Source organism: Callithrix jacchus, chromosome 12 (genome assembly GCF_049354715.1).
Source record: "Callithrix jacchus isolate 240 chromosome 12, calJac240_pri, whole genome shotgun sequence".
Classification (NCBI taxonomy): Eukaryota; Metazoa; Chordata; class Mammalia; order Primates; family Cebidae; genus Callithrix; species Callithrix jacchus.
The window spans coordinates 43,242,755-43,265,451 of record NC_133513.1 but is presented as its reverse complement, the minus strand read 5'-3'; the positions used below and the strand labels follow the sequence as shown (position 1 = coordinate 43,265,451).

The following is a 22,697-nucleotide window of genomic DNA, read 5'->3' as shown; positions in this document are numbered from 1 at the left end:
TTATTTGTACCTGTCCTTGGGAAGGCTTTCCAGATATGTGAATGGCTTGGGTGTTGTGATCTAAGTTGTATCTGCTTTAGGGGTACCCCAAACCCAATAACACTTTGGTTTTTGTAGCCTCATAGAGGTAGAGCCTTGATAGTCCTGGACAAGATTCAGAATTCTCTGGATTACCAGGGAGAGACTCTTGTTCTTTTCCCCCTACTGTCTCCCACATAAGTGGAGTCTCTCTCTCTCTCTCTCTCTCTGTTCTAAGCCACCTGAAGCTGGGGGTGAAAAAACACAAGCACCCCTGTGGCCACCACCGCTAGGACCGCACTGGGTCAGACCTGAAAGCCAGCACAGCACTGGATCTCACCAAGGCCCTCTGTTACTACTCCCTGGCTACTGCCTATGTTTGCTTAAGGCCCTGGGACTCTGCAATCAGCTGGTGGCAGAGCCAGCCAGGCTTCGATCCTTTCCTTTAGATTAGCAAGGTCCTCCAGGCCCCAGTGGGCCCAGAGGTGCCATCTGGGAGCCAGCAACTACAGTAAAAAGTCTTAGAAGTCTACCTTGTGTTCTATTATACTGCAGCTGAGCTGGCACTGAATTCACAAGATGCAGTCCTTCACTCTCCTCCTTCCCCTTTCCCAAGGCAGAGGTGCCTCACTCCATGGCCACTGTCGCCACAGGCCCACAGGGAGTACTGCCGGACTACTGCTGATGTTCCCTTAAGACCCCAGGAGTCTTCAACAAGCTTGTGGTAAATGTTGCCTAGCATGGACTCACCCTTCAGGGCAGTGGACTCCCCTCTGGCCCAGGGTAGGTCCAGAAATGCCATCCAAGAACCAAGTCCTGGAATTGGCAGTCCCAAAAATCCATTCAGTGCTTTACTCTCCTGTGGCTGAGCTGCTACCTAAGGTATAAAACAAAGCCCACTTTACTTTTCCCTCCACTTTCTTAAGCAGGAGTCTTGCCCTGTAGCCACCATGGCTGGGAATGTGCTGGTTGAATCTGAACCTGAACCCAGCAAGACTCAGAGTCTCACCCAAGGCCCTCAACATAGTACCTGGGTATCTCTGCTGGTTATTCAGGAACCAAGGGCTTTAAAGTTAACAGGCAATGAATGCAGCCAGCAGCCAGGACTGAGTCCTTTCTTTCAAGGCAGTGGGTTCCCTTCCAGCCCAGGGTGTGTCTAGAAATGTCCAGGAGCTAGGATCTGGAAAAGGGGCCTCATGACTGACCAGAGTCCTATCCTGCTGTGTCTGAGCTGGTATCTAAGGTACAAGACAAAGTCCTCCCCACTCTTCTCTCCTCTCCCAGCTACTTGGGAGGTGAAGACATGAGAATCACTTGAACCCAGGGGACAGAAGTTGCAGTAAACCAAGATAATGGCACTGCACTCCAGCCTGGGCAATAGAATAAGTCTTTGTTCCCCCCACTCCCAAAAAGCTGTTTTGAGGAAACTCAAAGAAATTCATAACAGAGAAGGAATTCAGAATTTTATCATATAAATTTAACAAAGAGATTGAAATAATTAAAAATCAAGCAGAAATTCTGGAGGTGAAAAATGCAAGTGACATACTGAAGAATACATCAGAATCTTCTAATAGCAGAATTGATCAAGCAGAATTAGTGAACTTGAAGACAGGCTATTTGAAAATACACAGAGGAGACAAGAAATAATAATAAAAAAGAATAAAGTGTGCCTACAAGAGATAGAAAATAGCCCGGAAAGAACAAATCTAAGAATGCTTGACTTTAAAGAGGAGGTAGAGAAAGAGAGAGGGGTAGAAAATTTATTCGGGGAGATCGATCCAAGATGGCCGACCCCTAACAGCTCAGGATTGTAGCTCCCAGTGAAAGCTCAGAGAACGAGACGATGCCACATCTTCAGACGAATTTTCGTCACTCACTGATTAGCCGATTCCCAGTGGAGGAGCCCCACAGGTCGCCAGCGCGACTCTTGTGGCCGCCGCAGCGGTTTTGCCAGTGTCTCGGCGCAGCAGCTCTTCACGCAGAGCCAACGGGACTGCTTCCCCTACTGACTGGAGTTTGGAGCTCCGGGAAGTCAGAGCCGCTTGTTGTGGACTCAAGAGGGAAGCCAGACCAGAGATTCCCGGGCAGAAGAGCAACATCAGTCTTATGGCTGCTATTTAGGCTGCCACAGTGGGTTGCTCGGATCCCAGCACTGGGAATCAATATGTCGGACGTCGACTCAGAAACCTAATTAGAAAGGCGGTTCATCTACAATGAAGGGAAAAAAACAGCCTAAGAAGGCCGAGTATACTCAAAATCAGAACCCATCAGCAACGGAACAAGCCCTGTTGGAAAAGGACTCATCAGCAACCGAACAAGCCCTGATGGAAAAGGACTCATCAGTAACGGAACAAGCCCTGATGGAAAAGGACTGTGTTCCATTATCTGAAGTAGGCTTTAAAAGGTGGATGATAAGAAACTTCTGGGAGTTAAAGGAACTTGTTCTAACCCAATGTAAAGAAACTAAGAACTTGGAAAAAAGGTTAGATGAAATGTTGAAAAGAATAGACAATATAGAGAGGAATACAAATGAACTTATGGAGTTGAAAAATACAACACGAGAACTTAGTGAAATATGTACAAGCTTAAACAGCCGAATGGATCAAGCAGAAGAAAGGGTATCAGAGGTCGAAGACCAACTTAATGAAACAAAACGACAGGACAAGAATAGAGAAAAAAGGATAAAAAGGAATGAGCAAAGTCTCCAAGCAATATGGGACTATGTGAAAAGACCTAATATACGCTTGATTGGTGTACCTGAATGTGACGGAGAGAATGAAGTCAAGCTGGAAAATACTCTCCAGGACATTATCCAGGAAAATTTTCCTAATTTAGCAAAGCAGGACACTATTCAACCCCAGGCAATACAGAGAACACCACAAAGATATTCCTCAAGAAGACCAACCCCAAGGCACATAATCGTTAGATTCACCAAGATCGAAACGAAGGAGAAAATATTAAGGGAAGCCAGAGAGAAAGATCAAGTTACCCATAGAGGTAAGCCTATTAGGCTTACAGCAGATCTCTCAACGGAAACCCTACAAGCTAGAAGACAGTGGGGGCCAATATTCAATATACTTAATCAACAGAACTTTCAGCCCAGAATTTCATATCCTGCCAATTTAAGCTTTACATTTGAAGGAAAAATAAAATCTTTTAGGAACAAGCAAGTACTCAGAGATTTTATTACCACCAGGCCTGCTTTACAAGAACTTCTAAAAGAAGCATTATACACAGAAAGGAACAACCAGTATGACCCTTTCTAAAAATACACCAAAAAGTAAAGAGCGTTAACATAAAGAAGAATTTTTATCAACGAAAGGACAAAATAGCCAGTTAATATCAAATGGCAGCAACCCTAAATTTAAATCGACCAAATCTCCCAATCAAAAGATACAGACAAAATCTAACGGTATATCCAGAGATATACACAGACTCAAAATAAAGGGTTGGAAAAAAAAAAAGCGTACCAACCAAATGGAGAGCAAAAATAAATAAATAAAAAGCAGGAGTTGCAATTTTCACATTTGACAAAATAGATTTCAAAGCTACAAGGATACAAGGGTAAAAGGATTAATGTAATAATAAGAGATCTTAACACCCAGATACATAAGACCCATAATGAGATTTAGATTCAACGAGACAGAAAATTGATAACGATATCCGGGACTGGAACTAAGATCCAGAACAAATAAACTCAATAGAGCTCTCCATTTTAAACACACAAAATACACATTATCCACAAAGTCTAACGATATATCTAAAGATATACAAAGACTCAAAACAAGGGGATGGAAAAAAACTCACCAACCAAATGGAGAGCAAAAATAAATAAATAAAAAGCAGGAGTTGCAATTCTCACAGTTAATAAAATAGATTTCAAAGCTACAAGGATGCAAGGGTAAAAGGATTAATGTAACAATAAGAGATCTTAACACCCAGATACATAAGACACATAATGAGATTTAGATTCAACGAGACAACAAATTGATAACGATATCCAGGACTTGAATTCAGAGCCAGAACAAATAAACACAATAGAGGTCTCCATTTTAAACACATAAAATATGCATTAACCACTTTAAACACTCAAAATATTGATCGGCCATTATTGAAACCCATTTTAGGAATGAAGTAATATTCCTTTTTCCCTCTTTTTCTTTTTTCCCCCTTCTTTTTCTCTTTTTCCCTCAAAAAAAAAGAAAGAAAAGAAAATTTATTCAAAGACATAATGTCAGAGAACTTCCCAAACCTATAGAAAGATATCAGTATTCAAGTACAAGAAAGCTATAGAACACCAAGCGGATTAAACCCAAAACTCCCTCAAAAGCATGTAATACTCAAACTCCCAGATGTCAAGGATAAAGAGAGGATCCTCAAAGCAGCAGGAGAGAAGAAACAGCAACGATGAAGCTCTAATACATCCGGCAGCAGACTTTTTAATGGAAATCTTACAGGCCAGCAGAGAGCAGCATGATGTATTTAAAGTGCTGAAGGAGGCTGGGTGCAGTGGCTTACGCCTGTAATCCCAGCATTTTAGGAGGCCGAGGTGGTCAGATCATCTGAGGTCAAGAGTCCGAGAACAGCCTGGCCAACAAAGTGAAACCCCATCTCTAGTAAAAATACAAAAATTAGCTGAGCATGGTGGTGTGCACCTGTAGTCCCAGCTACTCAGGAGGCTGAATCAGGAGAATCACTTGAACCCAGGAGGTGGAGGTTGCAGTGAGCTGAGATTGTGCTGCTGCACTCCAGGCTGGGCAACAGAGTGAGACTCTATCTAAAAAAAAAAAAAAATGCATAAAAAATTTTAAAAATAGCCTATTATCCCAGCCACTGGAGAGGCTGAGGCAGGAGAATTGCTTGAACCCAAGAGGCAGAGGTTGCAGTGAGCCCAAGATTGTGCCATTGCACTCCAGCCTGGGCAACAAGAGCAATATTTCATCTCAATAAAAAAAATAATAATAATAAAAAATAAAGTGCTGAAGGAAAAAACCTTTTTACCCTGGAATAGTATATCTGGCAAAAATATCCTTCAGACATGAAGGACAAACAAAGACTTTCCCAGACAAAAGCTGAGGGATTTCATCACCAATACCAGACCTGTCCTACAAGAAATGCTAAAGGGGGCCAGGTATGGCGACTCACACCTGTAATCCTAGCACTTCGGGAGGCCAAGGTGGGCAGATCGCTTGAGCTCAAGAGTTTGAGAGCAGCCTAAGCAACATGGCAAATCCCCATGTCTATAAAAATAAAAATAAAAAAATTAGTTGGGTGTGGTAATATGCACCTGTAGTCCCACATACTTGGGGGACTGAGGCAGTAGGATTGCTTGAACGCAGGAGGTTCAGGCTGCAGTGAGCTGAGATCACACCACTGCACTCCAGTCTGAGAGACAAAGTGAGACCCTATCTCAAAAAAAAAAAAACCACTTTGGGAGGCCGAGGTGGGTGGATCATGAGGTCAAGAGATCGAGACCATCCTGGCCAACATGGTGAACCCCTGCCTCTACTAAAAATACAAAAAAATTAGCTGGGTGTGGTGGTGTGCACCTATAGTCCCAGCTACTCAGGAAGCTGGGGCAGGAGAATTGCTTGAACCCGGGAGGCGGACTGCATGCATTCCAGCCTGGCGCCTGGTGACAGAGTGAGACTCTGTCCCCTACGCCCCCAAAAAATCTAAAGGGGCTACTTTAATCAGAAACCAAATAACATTAATGAACAATAAGGAATCATCTGAAGGTACAAAACCCACTGGTAATAGTAAGTACACAGAATATTATAGTAAGTACATGGAATATTATAAAACTGTAACTGTGGTGTGTAAACTACTCTTATCTTGAGTAGAAAGACTAAATGATGAACCAATCAAAAATAATAACTACAATAACTTTTTAAGACAGGACAATAAGACATAAATAAAAACAACAAAGTTAAAAAGCAGGGGGATGAAGTTAAGGCACAGAATATTCGTTTTCTTTTTGCTTGTTTGTGTCTTTATGCAGTCTTAGGTTGTTACCAGGTTTCAATAATGGGTTATAAGACAGCATTTGCAAGCCTCTGGGTAACCTCACACTAAAAAAAAAACACACACACATAATGGATACACAAAAAGTAAAGAGCAAGAAACTAAATCATATCGCCAGAGAAAAGTCACCTTTACTAAAGGAAGACAGGAAGGAAAGAAAGAAGGAAGAGAAGACAACAAAACAACCAGAATGCAAATGACAAAATGGCAGGAGCACGTTAGTACTTATCAATAATAACATTGAATGTAAATGGACTAAACTTTCCAATCAAAAGAAATAGAGTGGCTAAATTTAATATTAAAAACCAAGACCCATTGATCTGTTGCCTACAAGAAACAGATTTCACCTATAAACACACACACAGACTGAAAATAAAGGAATGGAAAAAGATATTCCATGCTATAATCCCAGCACTTTCGGAGGCCAAGGCGGGCAGATAACTTTATTTCAGGAATTTGAGACCAGCCTGGCCAACAACGGTACTAAAAATACACACACACACAAAAAAAAATTAGCCAGGCATGGTCATAGGCACCTGTAATCCCAGCTACTTGGCAGGAGGCAGGAGAATCACTTGAACCCAGGAGATGGAGTTTGCAGTGAGCAGAGATCATGCCACTGCACTCCAGCCTGGGAGATAGAGCAAGAGTCCATCTCAAAAAAAAAAAAAAAAAAAAAAGATATTCCATGCCAATGGAAACTAAAAAGCAGGAGTAGCTAGCTATACTTATATCAGACAAAATAGACTTAAAACAAAAACTATAATAGATGAGGTCACTAGATAATGATAAATGGGTCAATTTACCCAGAGGATAAAATAATTTTAAATATATATGCACCCAAAGCAAAGTACCAAGATAGATAAAGCAAATATTATTAGAGTTAAAGAGACAGGCCTCAATGCAATAATAGCTGGAGACTCCAACACTTCACTTTCAGCATTGGACAGATAATCCAGACAGAAATTCAACAAAGAAACATCAGACTTAATATGCATTATAAACCAAATGGATCTAATAGATATTTGTAGAACATTTCATCCAATGGCTACAGAATACACACCATTTCTTCAGTACATGGATCACTCTCAAGGACATGTCATATATTAGGTCACAAAACAAGTCTTAAAACATTTAAAAAATTGGAATAATATCAAGCATCTTCTCTGATCACAATGGAATAAAACTAGAAATTAATAACAGAAAAAATTTTGGACTATACAAGTACATGGAAATTAAATAATATGCTCCTGAATGACCAATGGTCAATGAAGAAATTAAGAAGGAAATTGAAAAATTTCTTGAAACAAATGATGAGGAAAGCACAACATACCAAAACCTATGGCATACAGCAAAAGCAGTGCTAAGAGAAGTTTGTAGCTGTAAGTACCTACATCAAAAAGAGGGAAAACTTCAAGTTAACAATCTAGTGATGCATCTAGAAAAGCAAAAGGAAATCAAACCCAAAATTAGTAGAAGAGAAATAGTACAGCCAGGTGCAGTGGCTCACATCTGTAATCCCAGCACTTTGGGAGGCTGAGGCAGGTGGATCACCTGAGGTCAGGTGTTTGAGACCAGCCTGGCCAACATCGTGAAACACCATCTCTACTAAAAATACAAAAAAATTAGCTGGGCGTGGTGGCAGGCACCTGTAATTCCAGCTACTCAGGAGGCTGAGGCAGGAGACTTGCTTGAACCTGGGAGGCAGAAGTTGCAGTGAGCCAAGATTGCACCATTGTGCTTTCAGCCTAAGCAGCAAGAGCAAAACTCTGTCTCAAAAAAAGGAAGAAGAAAGAAGAAAGAAAGAAAGAAAGAAAGAAAGAAAGAAAGAAAGAAAGAAAGAAAGAAAGAAAGAAAGAAAGAAAGTGAGAGAAAGAAAGAAAGAAAGAGTCAGAGCAGAAATAAGTGAAATTGAAATGAAGAAAACAATACAAAAGATCAATGAAACAAAAAGTTGGTTTTCTGAGGTTAGACAAAACTGATAAACCTTTAGCCAGACTGACTAAGAAAACAAGAGAGAAGGCCCAAAGAAATAAAGTCAGAGGTGAAAAAGGAGACATTACAACTGATGCTACAGAAAATCAAAGGATCGTTCGTGGCTACTATGAGGAACTATGTCAATAAATGGGAAAATGTAGAAGAAATGAATAAATTCCTGGACTCCTACAACTAACCAAGACTGAACCATGAAGAAGCCCAAAACCTGAACAGACCAATAACAAGCAACAAGATTGAAGCTGTAATAAAAAGTCTCCCAGTAAAGAAAACCCCAGAACCCCATGACTTCACTGCTGAATCCTTCCAAACATTTAAAGAACTAATACCAATCCTACTCAAACTCTTCTGAAAATAGAGGAGGAGGGAGTATTTCCAAACTCATTCTACAAGGCCAGTATTACCCTGGTAACAAAAACAGACAAAGACTCATCAAAAAAAAAAGAAAGAAAGAAAGAAAGAAAACTATAGACCAATATCCCTTATGAATATTCATGCAAAAATCTTCAACAAAATGCTTGCAAACTGAATTCAGCTCATAAACATGAATTAACTCATAATAAATGAGTTAAAAAGATCATTTATTATAACCAAGTAGATTTATTCCTGGGATGAAAGGATGGTTCAACGTGTGTAAACCAATCAATGTGATACATCATATCAACGGAATGAATGACAAAAATCATTTGATCATTTCAAGTAATGCTGAAAAAGCATTTGATAGAATTCAGTGGATAAAAGTAGAACTACCATATGATCCAGGAATCCCACTGCTGGGTATGTACCCAAGAGAAAGCAAATTAGTCTATCAGAGAAATATCTGCACTCCCATGTTTGTTGCAGCACTGTTCACAATAGCTAAGATTTGGAAGCAGCCTAAGTGTCCATCAACAGATGAATGGATGAAGCAAATGCAATACCTATATCCAATGGAGTACTATTCAGCCATAAAAAAGGATGAGATTCTGTCATTTACAACAACATGGATAGAACTGGAGGCCATTAAGTTAAATGAAATAAGCCAGGCACAGAAAGACAACATCATGTGTTCTCACTTATTTTTGGGATCTAAAAAAATCAAAACAATTGACCTAATGGACATAGAGAGCAGAAAGATTGTCACCAGAGGCTACTAAGGGTAATGGGCAGGGGCAGGTTGGGGAGAGGCGAGCATGGTTAATAGGTACAAAAACATTAGTCAAAAAGAATGAGTAAGAAAACAGGGTGACTCTAGTAATTTAATTGTACATTTAAAAACAACCAAAAGAAGCCTGGGCAACATGATGAAACCCAGTCTCTACGACAAATACAAAAAGTATCCAGGCATGGTGGCAGCCCCCCTCTTGTCCCAGCTACTTGGGAGGCTGAGGTGGAAGGATTGTTTGAGCCAGGGAGGTGGAGGTTGCAGTGAGCTGGGATCATGCCACTGTACTCCAGCCTGGGTAACAAAGAAAGAGTCTGTATAAAAAAAGAAAAAAAAAGGGAAATAGACAATCTAGCCTTCTATATTATGGAATTAGAAAACAAAGAGCAAGCTAAACCAAAAGCAACCAGAGGGAAAGAAATAATAAAGGTTGGAGTGCAGATAAATAAAATGGAGAATAGAAAAGCAATAGAATCAATGGAACAACAACAACAAAAATGGTTCTTTGAAACGATCAACAAAATTGGCAAACCTTCAGCTAGACTCTGTCTCACACAGAGAGAGACAGTGAATGAATGAGATAAAAGACTCAAGACTCGATTACTAAAATCAGAAATGAAAGCGGAGTCATCACTAAAAACCTTAAGAAGAAAAACTAAAGGATTACAAAAAATACTATGAACAATTGTATACCAATATATTAGATAATCTGGATAAAATAGACAAATTCCTAGAAACTCACAAATTACCAAAGTTGACTCAAGGAAAAATAAAAAATCTGAATAGATCTATCATAAGTAAAAAGATTAAATCTGTGATCAAAAACCTACCAACAAAGAAAAGGCCAGGGCCTTCACTGGTAAATTGTAGCAAACATTTAAGGAAGTAACACCAACCCTTCTCAAACTCTTACCTAAATAAATAAATAAGCAAGCAAAGGAGGAAACACTTCCTAACTTATTCTACGAGACCAGTATTATCCTGGTACCAAAGGCAAACAGAGATATTACAAGGGAAAAAACCCTACAGACCTATAAGTCTTATGAATATAGGTGCAAAAATCCCGAACAACATGATAGCAGACCAAATCCAGCAGCATATTAAAAGCATCATATACCATGACCAAGTGAAAGTTATCCCAGGAATGCATGCGTCATTTAATACACAAAAATCAGGTCTGGCACGGTGGCTCAACCCTGTGATGGCACTTTGGGAGGCAGAGGCGGGTGGATCACCTGAGGTCAGATGTTCAAGGCCAGCCTGGCCAACATGGCAAAACCCTGTCTCTACTAGAAATATAAAAATTAGCCGGGTGTGGTGGTGGGTACCCTGTAATCCCAGCTATTCGGGAGGCTGAGGCAGGAGAATTGCTTGAACCCAAAGATGGAGGTTGCAATGAGCCGAGATTGTACCACTGGACTCCAGCCTGGGCAACAGAGCAAGACCGTCTCAAAAAAAACCAAAAAACAAAAAACCACTTTAATGCATATAATTAATAAAGTGAAAGGGGAGAAATTTCACATGATCATCTCAATTGATGCAGAAAAATAACACTTAACAAACTAAGAATAGAAGGAAAATGTCTCAACCTGCTAGAGGGCATCAGGAAAAACCCACAGTGAATATTGCTGGTGGGAATATAGAACAGCACAGCTGCAATACAAGAGCTTGGTGGTTCTTCAAAAAATTAAACGTAAGAGTTACCATATGACTCAGCAATTTCTTTCTCGTATAGACCCCAAACAAATAAAAAAGCAAATATTGACACAAAAACTCGTATATGGATGTTCATCGCAACATTATTCATAATAGCCAAAAAGTACAGACAACCCAAATGTCCATCAGTTGATGAATAAATGAATAAAATGTGGTATATTCATACAAGAGAACATTATTCATCCATAAGAAGAATGAAGCACTGATACATGCTGCAATACGGACAGCCCTTGAAAACATGATCAGAGAAAGAAGCCAGATACAGTGAGGGTACGTATCGTATGATTCTATTTACAGTAGTACCCCCTTACCTTCAGGGGATACATTTCAACACCTCTAGTGGATGCCTGAAACCACAATATATCTAATCCTATCATACTATGTTTTTTCCTTTGCATGCATATCTACGATAAAGTTTAATTTATAAATCAGGCACTGTAAGAGGTTAGCAACGATAGCTAAGAACAAAATAGAACAATTAGAACAATATGCCAGTTTCTGTGACGGGAAAGTTGCATGGAAAACCACCACCATATGCCAGCAATACTGCTCTTGAACTTTGGGTCTTGATTAAGTAAAAGAAATGTTGCTGGAACACAAGCCCTGTGATACTGTGGCGGTTGATCTGTAACTGAGAAGGCTGCTAAGTGACTAACAGGCAGGAAGTGTAGACAGCGTGGACCATGGTGGATAAAGGAAGCGTTCATGTCCGGGGTGGGACAAAGGGGAAAGGTGAGAGGTTTCATCACGCCACTTAGAATGATGCACAACTGAAAACTCATATGTTGTTTATTTCTGGAGTTTAGTATTTTAGGATTGTGGTTGACTGCAGGTAACTGAAACCATGGAAAGTGAAACCACAGATAAAGCGGGCTACTGCATTTAAAATGTCCAGAATAGGCAAGTTCATGGCGACAGAGATCGGTGGTTTCCAGGGGGTTGGGGGATCGGGAATGGGATGTGACTGCATAACAGGTACAGAGTTTCTTTCTAGAGTTTGAACAGTATTCTGAAACTGGTGGTAATGACTGACAACTTGTGAATGTACCGGAAGACACTGCATTTGTATGATTTTTTCTTTTTGAGACAAGGTCTCACTCTGTCACCCAGGCTGAAGTGCAGTGGCACCATGATGGCTCACCACAGCCTTGACCTCCTGGGCTCAGGTGATCCTTCCACCCCAGCCTCCTGAGTAGCTGGGACTACAGGCACATGCCACCATGCCAGGCTATTTTTTGTATTTTTTGCAGGGATAGGGTTTCACCATGTTGCCCAGGATGGCCTCGTAATCCTGGGCTCAAGTGAACCTCCCACCTTGGCCTCCCAAAGTGCTAGGATTATAGGTGTAAACCACTTCCCCCAGCCTTGTACAATTTAAAATGGTTAAAATGATGAATTTTACATTGAATTTCACTTCATAGGAATTTTTTTTAAAAAAACAACAAACCACTTTAATGTACACATAAATTCCCTGGGGGTCTCATTGCAATGGAGATTTGGATTAAGAAGTCTGGGTGGGGCCTGAGACCCTGATCCCCTTGCTTTTCACCTATGGCCACATTTTTAGACGCAAGGCCACTCGAAGAGCCCCCACCTCTGTGAATCAACCCCTGCTCATCTGCTCCTGTAATTAAGGAGGACTAAAGCACAGATGGCGGGAATGGGGGTGTCCCCAGGTCTGAGCCTGGGGGGGGGTTGTAGGCCTCCTCCAGGCATGGAAGTGGAGGGAGAGGGGGCTGTAGTTAAACGGGTTACTCTGTCAGCAGACACAGAGGAGACAGAAGGAGGAGCTTTTATTGCACACGAAGCTGCGGAAGGAAGGCGAGCGGACAGGGCTGGCTCTCAGAGGGTGCTGCCTGGCAAGGGCACCACCTCCAGCTGCTGGGCTCCAGCTCCGGGGCTCAGAAGCCATCTGAAAGAAAGCGGCGGCCTCCAGTGAGCAAGCTGGGGTGCTGCAGGGTCCCTGGCCTGTGCTGCCCAACAGTTTCTTCCCTCCTCTCCTCAGCCCTCCGGGACACCGGGATCAAGAAGAGAGCAAAGTGCAACTCCGTCCCTTCCTGATCAGTGGGGTGCCGTCTTCCCTGAGGGTTTTGGGGTGGAACAGGAGGGGTTTCTAAGGGGGAAATGAAAGGAGCTGAGGAGCTTTAGTCCGGAGAAGGCCAGTGAAGGAGGCAGCTTCTCATCGCTGGGGTGTGCGGAGATGGTATCTAGGGCCGGCTCTTCCCGAATTTCGTCTTGACACTGGGCGGCAGCGACCGGGTGTGGGTTGGTGAGGAGGGGTGATGCCGTCCCGCTTCTGTCCCCGGGGGCGCTGGGGCCCTCCCTGCTGTCCAGCCTACACCTGTGCGGTGGAGCAGCCCCCCCCCCCCCCGCCTCTGTCCAGCCCCAGATGACAGCAGTTCAGAGGCTTTCCTCTGCCACCTGCAGTGCTTACCTTCTCCGAGGAGGTCGGGGGCCGGGCTGAAGGGTCCTGGGGGCACGTTCCAGGCCAGCTCCTCCAGCAGGCCCAGCAGGCCTTTCACCTCTGTCGCCAGGTGCTCCACGGTCTTCTCTACAATCTATTGTGGGAAGGGGGTAAAGTCGAGGACAGGAGTGGTGCCGCACTCCGCTTCATCAGCTAGGCCCTAAGGAGCAGCTAGCGGTCCAGTGGGGTGCAGTGGGAAAGGACTGGGCGCTGCGGGAACTGATTTTCCTCACTCAGGCTCTGCCCCTACCTGCCTCAGTTTCCCCAGATGACAATATCCTAGCGGGCTCGCTCTCTAAGGCTCCTTCCTTTTTGGCACTCAGTCACAGGTTGGGGTGAAACGCCTTTAGAATACCTTCTCCCTTTTGGGACTTTGCAGCCTGGCGCTCACATTTCTTTTGTTGCTCTGCTCCCTGGTGGTGTCTCTGCTGAATGACAGATTTGGGATTTTGAAATTTACTCAGGGTTCTCAATAGTTATTTTTTTCCCCTGTGTATGCCATGGACCCCACTGGCAGTGTGATGAAGCCTACAGACCTCTTCTCAGAATAATGCCTTAAATGCAAAAAATAAAGCATATGGAATTACCAGGGGCATCGATTGCATTAAAATATTATTCATTATTAAAAATTAAACTTTTTGGCCCAGCACAGTGGCTCACACCTGTAATCCCAGCATTTTGGGAGGCCAAGGTGGGCAGATCACTTGAGGTCAGGAGTTTGAGACCAGTCTGGCCAACATGGAGAAGCCCCATGTCTACCAAAAATACAAAAAATTAGCCAGGCATGGTGGTGCATGTCTGTAGTCCCAGCTACTCGGGAGGTTGAGGCATGAGAATCACAGGAACCCTGGGGCAGAGGTTGCAGTGAGCTGAGATTGAACCATGAATTCCACCTGGGTAACAGAGCAGGACTCTGTAAAATAAAAATTTAAACTTTTGGATATAACATACATATTGACCAGCCATAGTGACTCATGCTTGTAATCCCAGTACTTTGGGAGGCTGAGGTGGGCGGATTGCTTGAGCTCAGGAGTTCAAGACCAGCCTGGGAAACATAGCAAAACCTCACTTCTCCAAAAAAAAAAAAAAAGAAATACAAAAATTGGCCAGGCATGGTGGTACATGCACCTGTAGTCTCAGCTACTTGGGATGCTGAGGTGGGAGGATTACTTGAGCCTGGGAGGTGGAAGTTGCAGTGAGGTGAGACTGCACCACTGTACTCCATCCTGGGTAACAGGGAGACAATGCTTCAAAAAAAAAATGTATTTATTAAGTCACATGATTTAACATCAGGCCTAACAACAACAGAAAAGTTGACATAGGAAGGTTATAAATAATGTGTTGAGATATTCATAACTAGAACAAGGTGAAATGATCTGGATTTCTCTTGATGACCAAGCTATAGTACTGTTAATACCACTGCTTGCTGTCTGTATTTATGAGGAACGGGAATGCTCAATTTCAGTTAAAGGCTTGCAACAATACAAATGCAAGCTTTTTTCCCCACAAGTTAGGAATCATGGCTAAATAACAAAATAGTGACTGAATTTCTACCTTCCCATCCAGCACTGATGCTGAAATATCTATCTGCATGGGAGCAAGTAAGGCCTTAGGAGAAGCAGGGTCCACTGGGGGCTGGACAGCCAGACTAGATAGGAGGGTGATGCTGGACAAGGCAGCCACAGTGCAAGATTGGCCTGTACAGTCTGACATTCCAAAGCAAGCTTGCATCTGCCCATAAAAACACCATCCTAGGCCAGGCCTGGTGGCTCACCCCTGTAATCCCAGCTCTTTCGGGGGAGGAGGTGGGTGGATCACCTGAAGTCGGGAGTCTGAGACCAGCCTGACCAACATGGAGAAATCTCATCTCTACTAAAAATATAAAATCAGCTATGCGTGGTGGCACATGCCTGTAATTCCAGCTACTTGTGAGGCTAAGGCAGGAGGACCTCTTGAACCCAGGAGGAGGAGGCTGTGGTGAAAAGAAATGGCACCATTGCACTCTAGCATGGACAACAAAAGCAAAGCTCCCTCTCAAAAATAAACCCAGTCTTAGAAGGTGGTCCTGACCCCGCATGTCCTTCCAAACCACGCTGTTACCTCCTCCACGACAACCAGACGGCGTTGCACAGCCATGTGTCTGTCACACACTGTGCTCTGAGCTGCGTCTCCTTGGGGAGGGCTGAAGGGTTCTGCAGCTGTGGGGAAACAAGTCTTGTCACTGTGGGGCCCTTGGTTTGCCATCATGCCAGATACTCCTGTAAACACTGGGCTCAAGTGAGGTCGGTCCCCAAAGCAAATGCAACAGCAAGCAGAGGAAGGCCCTGTGGGGTCGGTGTGTGAGTGCCAGCCATCTCAATCCCATCAGTCACCTACAGACCCACATGGACTTCCTCAAGGAGGTGAAGCCCAGGGAGGAAGGGAAGACGGGCTCCACCCGGGGAGAATGGCAACTGCAATGACAGAGAGGCCTGAAAGAGCATGGCTCAGTGTACAAACCCTGCAGGGAGCCTGCAGTGGCTGGAGATACAGGGTGGTCGGGAGAGAGACTGGACAGGGAAATCCTGGAAATCAAACCAAGGGGGCAGAGCTTTAGCCCAGAGGCTTTAGTAAATCAGTTCTGATGCATGTTTGCAGGGCAATCTGGGCTCACTGCAACCTCTGCCTCCCGGGTTCGAGTGATTCTTCTGTCTCAGCCTCCCGAGTAGCTGGGATTACAAGCGCCTGCTACCATGCCTGGCTAATTTTTGTATTTTTAGTAGAGATGGGGTTTCACCATGTTGATCAGGCTGGTCTCAAACTTCTGACCTCAGGTGATCCTCCCGCTTCAGCCTCCCAAAGTGCTGGAATCACAGGCATGAGCCACCACGCCCAGCCAAGGGGGTTTATTTTAACAGAAGAGTTACAGAGTCAAACATGAATTTTTAAAATATAAGGAATAGACTGGAGGGAGATGCCTTTGAAGGCAGGGAGTTACTGCAGCAATCAGGGTAAGAGGGATGAAGGAGAAGGGATGGGCAGAGGCAGTAGCGGTAGGAATGTGAGGATAAAAGTGAGAGGAGGTATTTCAATAGCAGCATTGACACTGGGACCCGTTAGGAACAGCTGGCATGTGATGAGCGCTTACCATGCACCACGTAGGGTGTTAACTTAACCTCTCCAACAACCTGTTGTTACGCCCAATCTACACGTAAGAAAACTGATGCATAGAGGGGTGAAAGTATGTGTCCAAACTCACTACTCATAAGCAGAGGATCTGCCATTCCATTGTTCTCCTCGAGTTAGCTCTTCCAGGCACCATCAACCCTCACCGCAGAAGTCTAAGAGCCCGGACTCCAAGCTCAGGCTTCAGAGTTGGTAACCCTGAGATGCCTTTGGGGCATCAGAGTTGGCTGGAACCTTGGAGAACACTGACACTCAAGAAGAAGGGTGCTGCCCCAGAGGTCAAGAGCAGCCAAGCTTTACAGATTCTGCAGAGAATGAAAAAGGTCAGCATGATCAAAAGCAGTGAGGAGGTCTAGCAAGATAAGGACTGGAAAAAGAGCATGGGAAAGGCCCTTCTTAGATGTCACCCCGGCACTTTTAGGAGTGGTGGAAGAAAAGCAGAGTTTGGATTATGGTAAGATGAGAAGGGAAGGTGAGGCTGGGGATAGAAACTTGGATTCTGGAAAATTTCACAAAGCTTGGCCGTGAAGGAAAGGAGATTGGATCACAAGGTCTAGAGAAGGTTTTGTGTGTGTGTGTGTGTGTGTGTGTGTGTGTGTGTGTGTGTGTGTGTGTTTTAAGCATTGGAAAACACAATGATGTTTACAGCCTGAGGGACTAAAGGAAGACAGGAGAAGCAAAGGAATGCTCTTCCTGAATTGATGGGAGGCCCTGGGTCCAGAGGGGGTGGGAACACATCTGGAAGGAAGACAGAGGAAATGCAGCACAAATGGGCAGAGGTAAACCATCTTACTAGAGGGCCAGAAAGTGGAGTGAGCTCCTGCCTGATGGGCTCTGTTCACTCTGTGCAGTAAGACAGAGAACACGTAGGGAAGAGAGCTGCTAGTTGTTAAAATTTCAAGAATCCTATGAGTAGGTTACTAAACACAGATGTTAAAATAGTGACCATGGTGGCTGGAAATGGTAGCCTGTGCCTTTAATCCTAGCACTTTGGGAGGCTGAGTGGGAGGATCACTTGAGGCCAGGAGTTTGAAACCAGCCTGATCAACACACTGAGACCCCATCCCTTAAGAGAAAAAAAATTTTTAAGTAAAAAGAAAAAAAAAAATGGTGGTCATGATGAGAACATTTACACCACAGAAATCACCAACCCCACCCACCTTTTTAACTTTTTGAGAGCCAGTCCATCAGTGCACCACCAGGAAAGGGACTTGAATAAAGAGAGGGCTTCAAAAGGGGATGTGCAGAATGAGGGAGGCAGGGTAGGAGGACCATGCAGAATGAGCTGGCATCAACAAGGGATCCTGGAAGTGTGAGTCCTCCCCCAGCAGTGCTCCACAGTCTAGGCACACAGCAGCAAAGACAGATGGCTGGATGGAGTCTGCAGGGTGGATGTGGTGGAGGCAAGGGGCCAAGGAGCTGAGATTTGGACCAGCCAGGGGTTTAAGAGAGGAGCCCTGGAATCCAGCTGGGATAAGGAAGGAAATGAGGCCAAGAAGAGGGCTGATAAACTGGGAGAAGAGGGGGGCTGAAGAGACTGGAGGTCTTAGGAATCACAGGAGGAACAGGAGGTAAAGAATGTTGCCATTTTCGCTTTTACAGGTAGAGCGGCTTGAGATAGTGACAATATCAAGGCTGTGGCCATGGATGTGGGCATACAAAGCTCAGTGTGGGGAGAGAGTTACGGAGCTTGAGCTCTCTAGGTGCAATGCTTGTAGCTTAAGGCCTTGGTGTTGGATGGGTTGGCCAAGGGGCCATCTGCACTTGTCTAGAAGGGGGGCAGGTCTTGAGATAGGACAGAGCTGGTGACGGATGTGTAACACTGAGAGGCCAAGTGACTTGCCCAAGCTCACACCATCAGCAAATGCCTGGACCTCAGGCACCCTGACCTCCTGGCTTCAACTCATCAAAGTAGGGCCCCCTGCCTTGTGATTTTCTAATTCCAACTCTATCTAGATCTCAGCTCTTCCACTCAGGGATAAGAACAAGACCAGGGACAAAACGTCCTTCTAATCTGAGCATCTTTTGTGGAGAACAATCTGTTTTTCAAATTTTCCTTTTCATTATTTCCCTCCACTAAACTTAGAAAAGACTCTTCAAAAGATACTGGTGTTATTCCTGAATTTGGGGAGGGAGGAGGACATGATAAGGTGCCTTGGTTATTTTTTTAAGGCGAGTCTTCTAAAGACCCATACTGAAATATTTACTGATGAAATGTTATGCTGTCTTGGATTTACTTCCAAATAATCCAGGCATGGGTGGGGATGGGGGAGAGGCCTGAGTGCATGTTTAGAGCTAACAAGATGGGCTGAGAGTTGCTAATTATTGGAGCTGGATGATGAGCATGTAGGGGTACATTCGGCTTTTCTCTCTACTGTTGTGGGTGTGGTTTGAAATGTTCCATAATAAAAGCCAGATGTCTGATGGGGTTGTCAGCAGAAAGCAGTAGCCATCATGGGCTGCAGGCATCCATGTAAAATATTCAGGCCGGGCGCGGTGGCTCAAGCCTGTAATCCCAGCACTTTGGGAGGCCGAGGTGGGTGGATCTCGAGGTCAAGAGATCGAGACCATCCTGGTCAACATGGTGAAACCCCGTCTCTACTAAAGATACAAAAAATTACCTGGGCATGGTGGCGCATGCCTGTAATCCCAGCTACTCGGGAGGCTGAGGCAGGAGAATTGCCTGAACCCAGGAGGCAGAGGTTGCGGTGAGCCAAGATCGCGCCATTGCACTCCAGGCTGGATAACAAGAGTGAAACTCCGTCTCAAAAAAAAAAAAGATATCTGAAATCTGAAAGATTATGCACAAAAACGTATGAAGTCAGTGTGAAATTGCATTAATCATGAATACTTTCCTCCTTTTCTTCTTCTTCTCTCTCTCTCTTTTTTTTTTTTTTTTTGAGATAGAGTCTCACTCTGTCACCCAGGCTGGAGTGCAGGGGCACCATCTCTGCTCACTGCAACCTCTGCCCTCTGGGTTCAAGCGATTCTCCTGCCTCAGTCTTGAAAGTAGCTGGGACTACAGGCATGTGCCACCTTGCCTGGCTAATTTTTTTGTATTTTTCATAGAAACGGGGTTTTACTGTGTTAGCCAGGATGGTCTTGAACTCCTGACCTTGTGATCTGCCTGCTTTGGCCTCCCCAAATCCTTTTCTTCTTAATCTGTAGCAATGAACGTGCATAATCAGAAAGAAAAACAACGTTTAAAAATGGGTTTAAATTCTCTCTACAAAAGTGGCCACTCCCTCCTCCCTCTGGGAGAAGCACAGGCTCTGCTTTGTGCCCTCAGCTCCTGGAGCCTGGGGCTGAGCTGGGATGTGGGTAAAGGAGAGGCGGATGAGAGGGTGTGTACTGGGGCCCTACTCTATGCTGGGCAGAGTCCCAGCCACTCCTCATACAGCTTGTGAGAAAGTCATTGCTGGTTATCTTTAACAGGTGGGGAAACTGAGGCTCAGAGAAATCAGTGGAGTCATCTGAGAGAATGTGTGCTGATGCATGTTCCCTGCTGGGCACTTCCTCCCTCATCTAATCCCTGAGGCCAGCCCTGTGGAGTGGGTATTATTCTCCCCAACTGACAGAGGAAGAAATAGCCCCAGAGAAAGGAAAGGACTCACCCAAGGTAAGGGATCACGAGGGCTGGCCTGGATCCTTTCCCCAAGTGCTCACTCCCACAGTTCACTGGGCCCTGAAAGGGGATGGGGGCTTCTATCTTAGCACAGGGCACTTCTGCCTGGGTGGGGGCAAGGACTGAGGGGGCAGGAGGCCTGGATGTTTCGTGAGGGCTCTGCCTTGGCACCACCATGAGAACTGAGCTTACCCCTCACCTGGACAACTAAAGTGAGCAATAGCCGTCCCTGACTAAATGGGGTCGTGGCTTGTAAACTATAGAGTCCTGTGCAATAGGCAGGGTGGTGGAATGAGCATCGGTGTACAGTCAAGACTACAGTCAGGTAAGTCACTTGACTTGAGTCACCCTGAGCCTCACCTGTGAAGGGGCAACATTAAGCTGAGGGGAGAGGTGGGGGAAAGAAAAGGGAGAGTAAAAGGCAAGGAACCCAGCTAATGGAGTACCCAGAGAGCCTCTCCCTCCCGAAAAGCCCTCCACCTCCACCCAGGGCTCCACCTCCACCCAAAACAGCTCAGTCCCCCAGAGAAGCTCCCTGGAAACCAGGAGGCTGACTTCCTCACCAACTGCAACACCCCCTGCGGCCACCTGGCAGGTGAAGCAGTGGCCTTTCTCCTGGGCCCGCTTGCCTGGCTCCTTGAGGCTGTATGAGCTGGCCTGGGTCACTCACCCTTTGGAGTCTGGCTTCTTAGACAATGTCCTATAAAGCCAGGCCTGAGCCTCCGCAGGCCCTCTGAGATGTAGCTGGCCTCCCGGGCTGCCCCACGCAGCAGCTGTGACCTCCCACCCCAGATCCTGGCTCCTCTCTTGCCAGCTCTACTCCCGTCATTGAGCTTCCCTCTCTCTCCTTTGTGATCTCTCTCAAATCTTTCTCTTTGCTTCAATATCCTCTCTCCCTCCACCCCATTTTAGTCACTCTTTCTCTTTCCTTCTCTTTGATCTCTTAAACTCCTTTTTCTTTCTATCTTAGTTCATATCTGTTCATCTACAAAGCCTCTTTCTGTCTCGGCCTGTCCTTTTTCCTTTTCACGATTTATTCTTCCCTCTCTTCTTTATCTCTCCGTTGCTCTGCTTCTCTGCCCTTTCTGCGTCTGTTTCCTCTCACCGTCTTTCTCTCCATCCATCCCTCCCTCCCTGTATCTGCCTCTCTCTCCATCCCGCTGTAGTGTCCAACTCTCTCTGTCTCTCTCTTTCCCATTCCTTCCTCGCTATCTGCGGGTCCCCTTCCGCGCCCGGCGCCCCACTCACCAGCCAAAGCGCCCGCGGCGCGGAGCAAAGCCAGCCCGGCCAGCGCGCCAAGCAGGGTCCGCATGTTGCCGGCCCGGCCCAGCGCAGCGCCGCGTCTGCCCGCAGCCGCCCTCCCCGGATCGCGCCCGGCCGGCCTGGGAGGAAATGCTCTTAGTCCGAGCCAACATTCCTGGGCGGCTCCGGGCTTTCTGGCTGGAGCGAACCCACCCCCTCCAGAGGCCCCTCTACACCCCTTGGGCAGCGCGGAGCCCAGAGACCCCAGGAGCTGAGACGCTGACCGTGCCACCCAGGCGCCTCCCGGGGAAAGGGCCGCCTCCAGAGTCCCCGCGCCTCCTGGGGTCCCGGGAGGGAAGGGGAGGGATTGGGTGAGGGCGTTGGCTTTAGGCGGCGGAGCCTGGGGTCAGGGGTTCGTTATGAGCCCATTTCAGAGGCGGGCAGACTGAGGCTCGGAGAGAAGTGCCTTCCTCGGCATTACCCTCAGCGATGGTACAGGATCTGAATCCCTGTCTCCGGGAGTGTGGAAGCTTTTGCTTGTCTACCTACGAATGATAAATTAATTCTAATGACACGGAACAGTGTCTGGCCCTAAGAAGGAGACCCAGAAACTCACTGCTCTGGTAAGGGAGTGATAGCAACGTGAAAAGGTACTGGTACTTTAAAAAAAAAAAAAAAAAGGTAAAATTGTGACTCTTGTAAAGATGAAATTAGCATATTCTAAAGGTTTTATTAAATTCATTATTAATGAGGCAACAAGTAAGATGCCACAAGCAGTCCAAAGTTTGGAACGCAGTAGTGGAAACTTCCCCTATGGGACACGCCCATTCAACAAAGTGCAACAACAAATGAAGGTTTAGTGAAAACACAAAGCAAAAAAGCTGCAGCTCTGACCTCTCTGCTGCAGAGCCCTGAGTGCCTTGCCTGGCTGTAAGTAGAACGCTTTCATCAGCAAGCCTGGGAGAATGCCCTTGTCCATCAAGGGTCCCCATTGGGGTTAACTGGAGCCCTTGCAGATCAAGGCTGCCCCTCTGCCTTCTGTGTTCTTGGCTGTGGCTGTGTGTTGTCCAAAACAGTCACCATGCTAACCAGTGATCCAGTTCTTCCTCCCGTAGAGTGACATGATAGCCTCGGACACAGAAATTCTGGTTCTGAGCCCGAGAATCTGAGACAGACTCAAATCTAAATTACCTATTATTTATTTATTTTATTATCATTATTATCGAGACAGAGTCTTGCTCTGTCACCCAGGCTGCCGGGCAGTGGCACAATCTCAGCTCACTGCAACCTCTGCCTCCCAGGTT

General features: G+C 45.3%; 1 protein-coding gene across 2 annotated transcripts in view; it reads right to left on the bottom strand.

Moving 5' to 3' along the window:
- Nucleotides 1-21,710, bottom strand: part of LOC118146270 (placenta-specific protein 9-like) — a 37,791-nt gene extending 16,081 nt beyond the window's left edge. The window contains exons 1-4 of one of the 2 annotated variants that reach the window (XM_035267793.3): nucleotides 21,400-21,710; nucleotides 15,462-15,559; nucleotides 13,332-13,455; nucleotides 12,322-12,809 (exon numbers count right to left, since the gene is read on the bottom strand). In XM_035267793.3, coding sequence (XP_035123684.3) covers nucleotides 12,799-12,809; nucleotides 13,332-13,455; nucleotides 15,462-15,559; nucleotides 21,400-21,463 — 297 coding nt within the window. In that variant the 5' untranslated portion in view covers nucleotides 21,464-21,710 and the 3' untranslated portion in view covers nucleotides 12,322-12,798. Of the gene's footprint in view, nucleotides 1-12,321; nucleotides 12,810-13,331; nucleotides 13,456-15,461; nucleotides 15,560-21,399 lie in introns of those variants that run through there. The other variant, XR_013524377.1, reaches the window with a different exon arrangement.
- Between the last annotated feature and the right edge of the window lie 987 nt (nucleotides 21,711-22,697).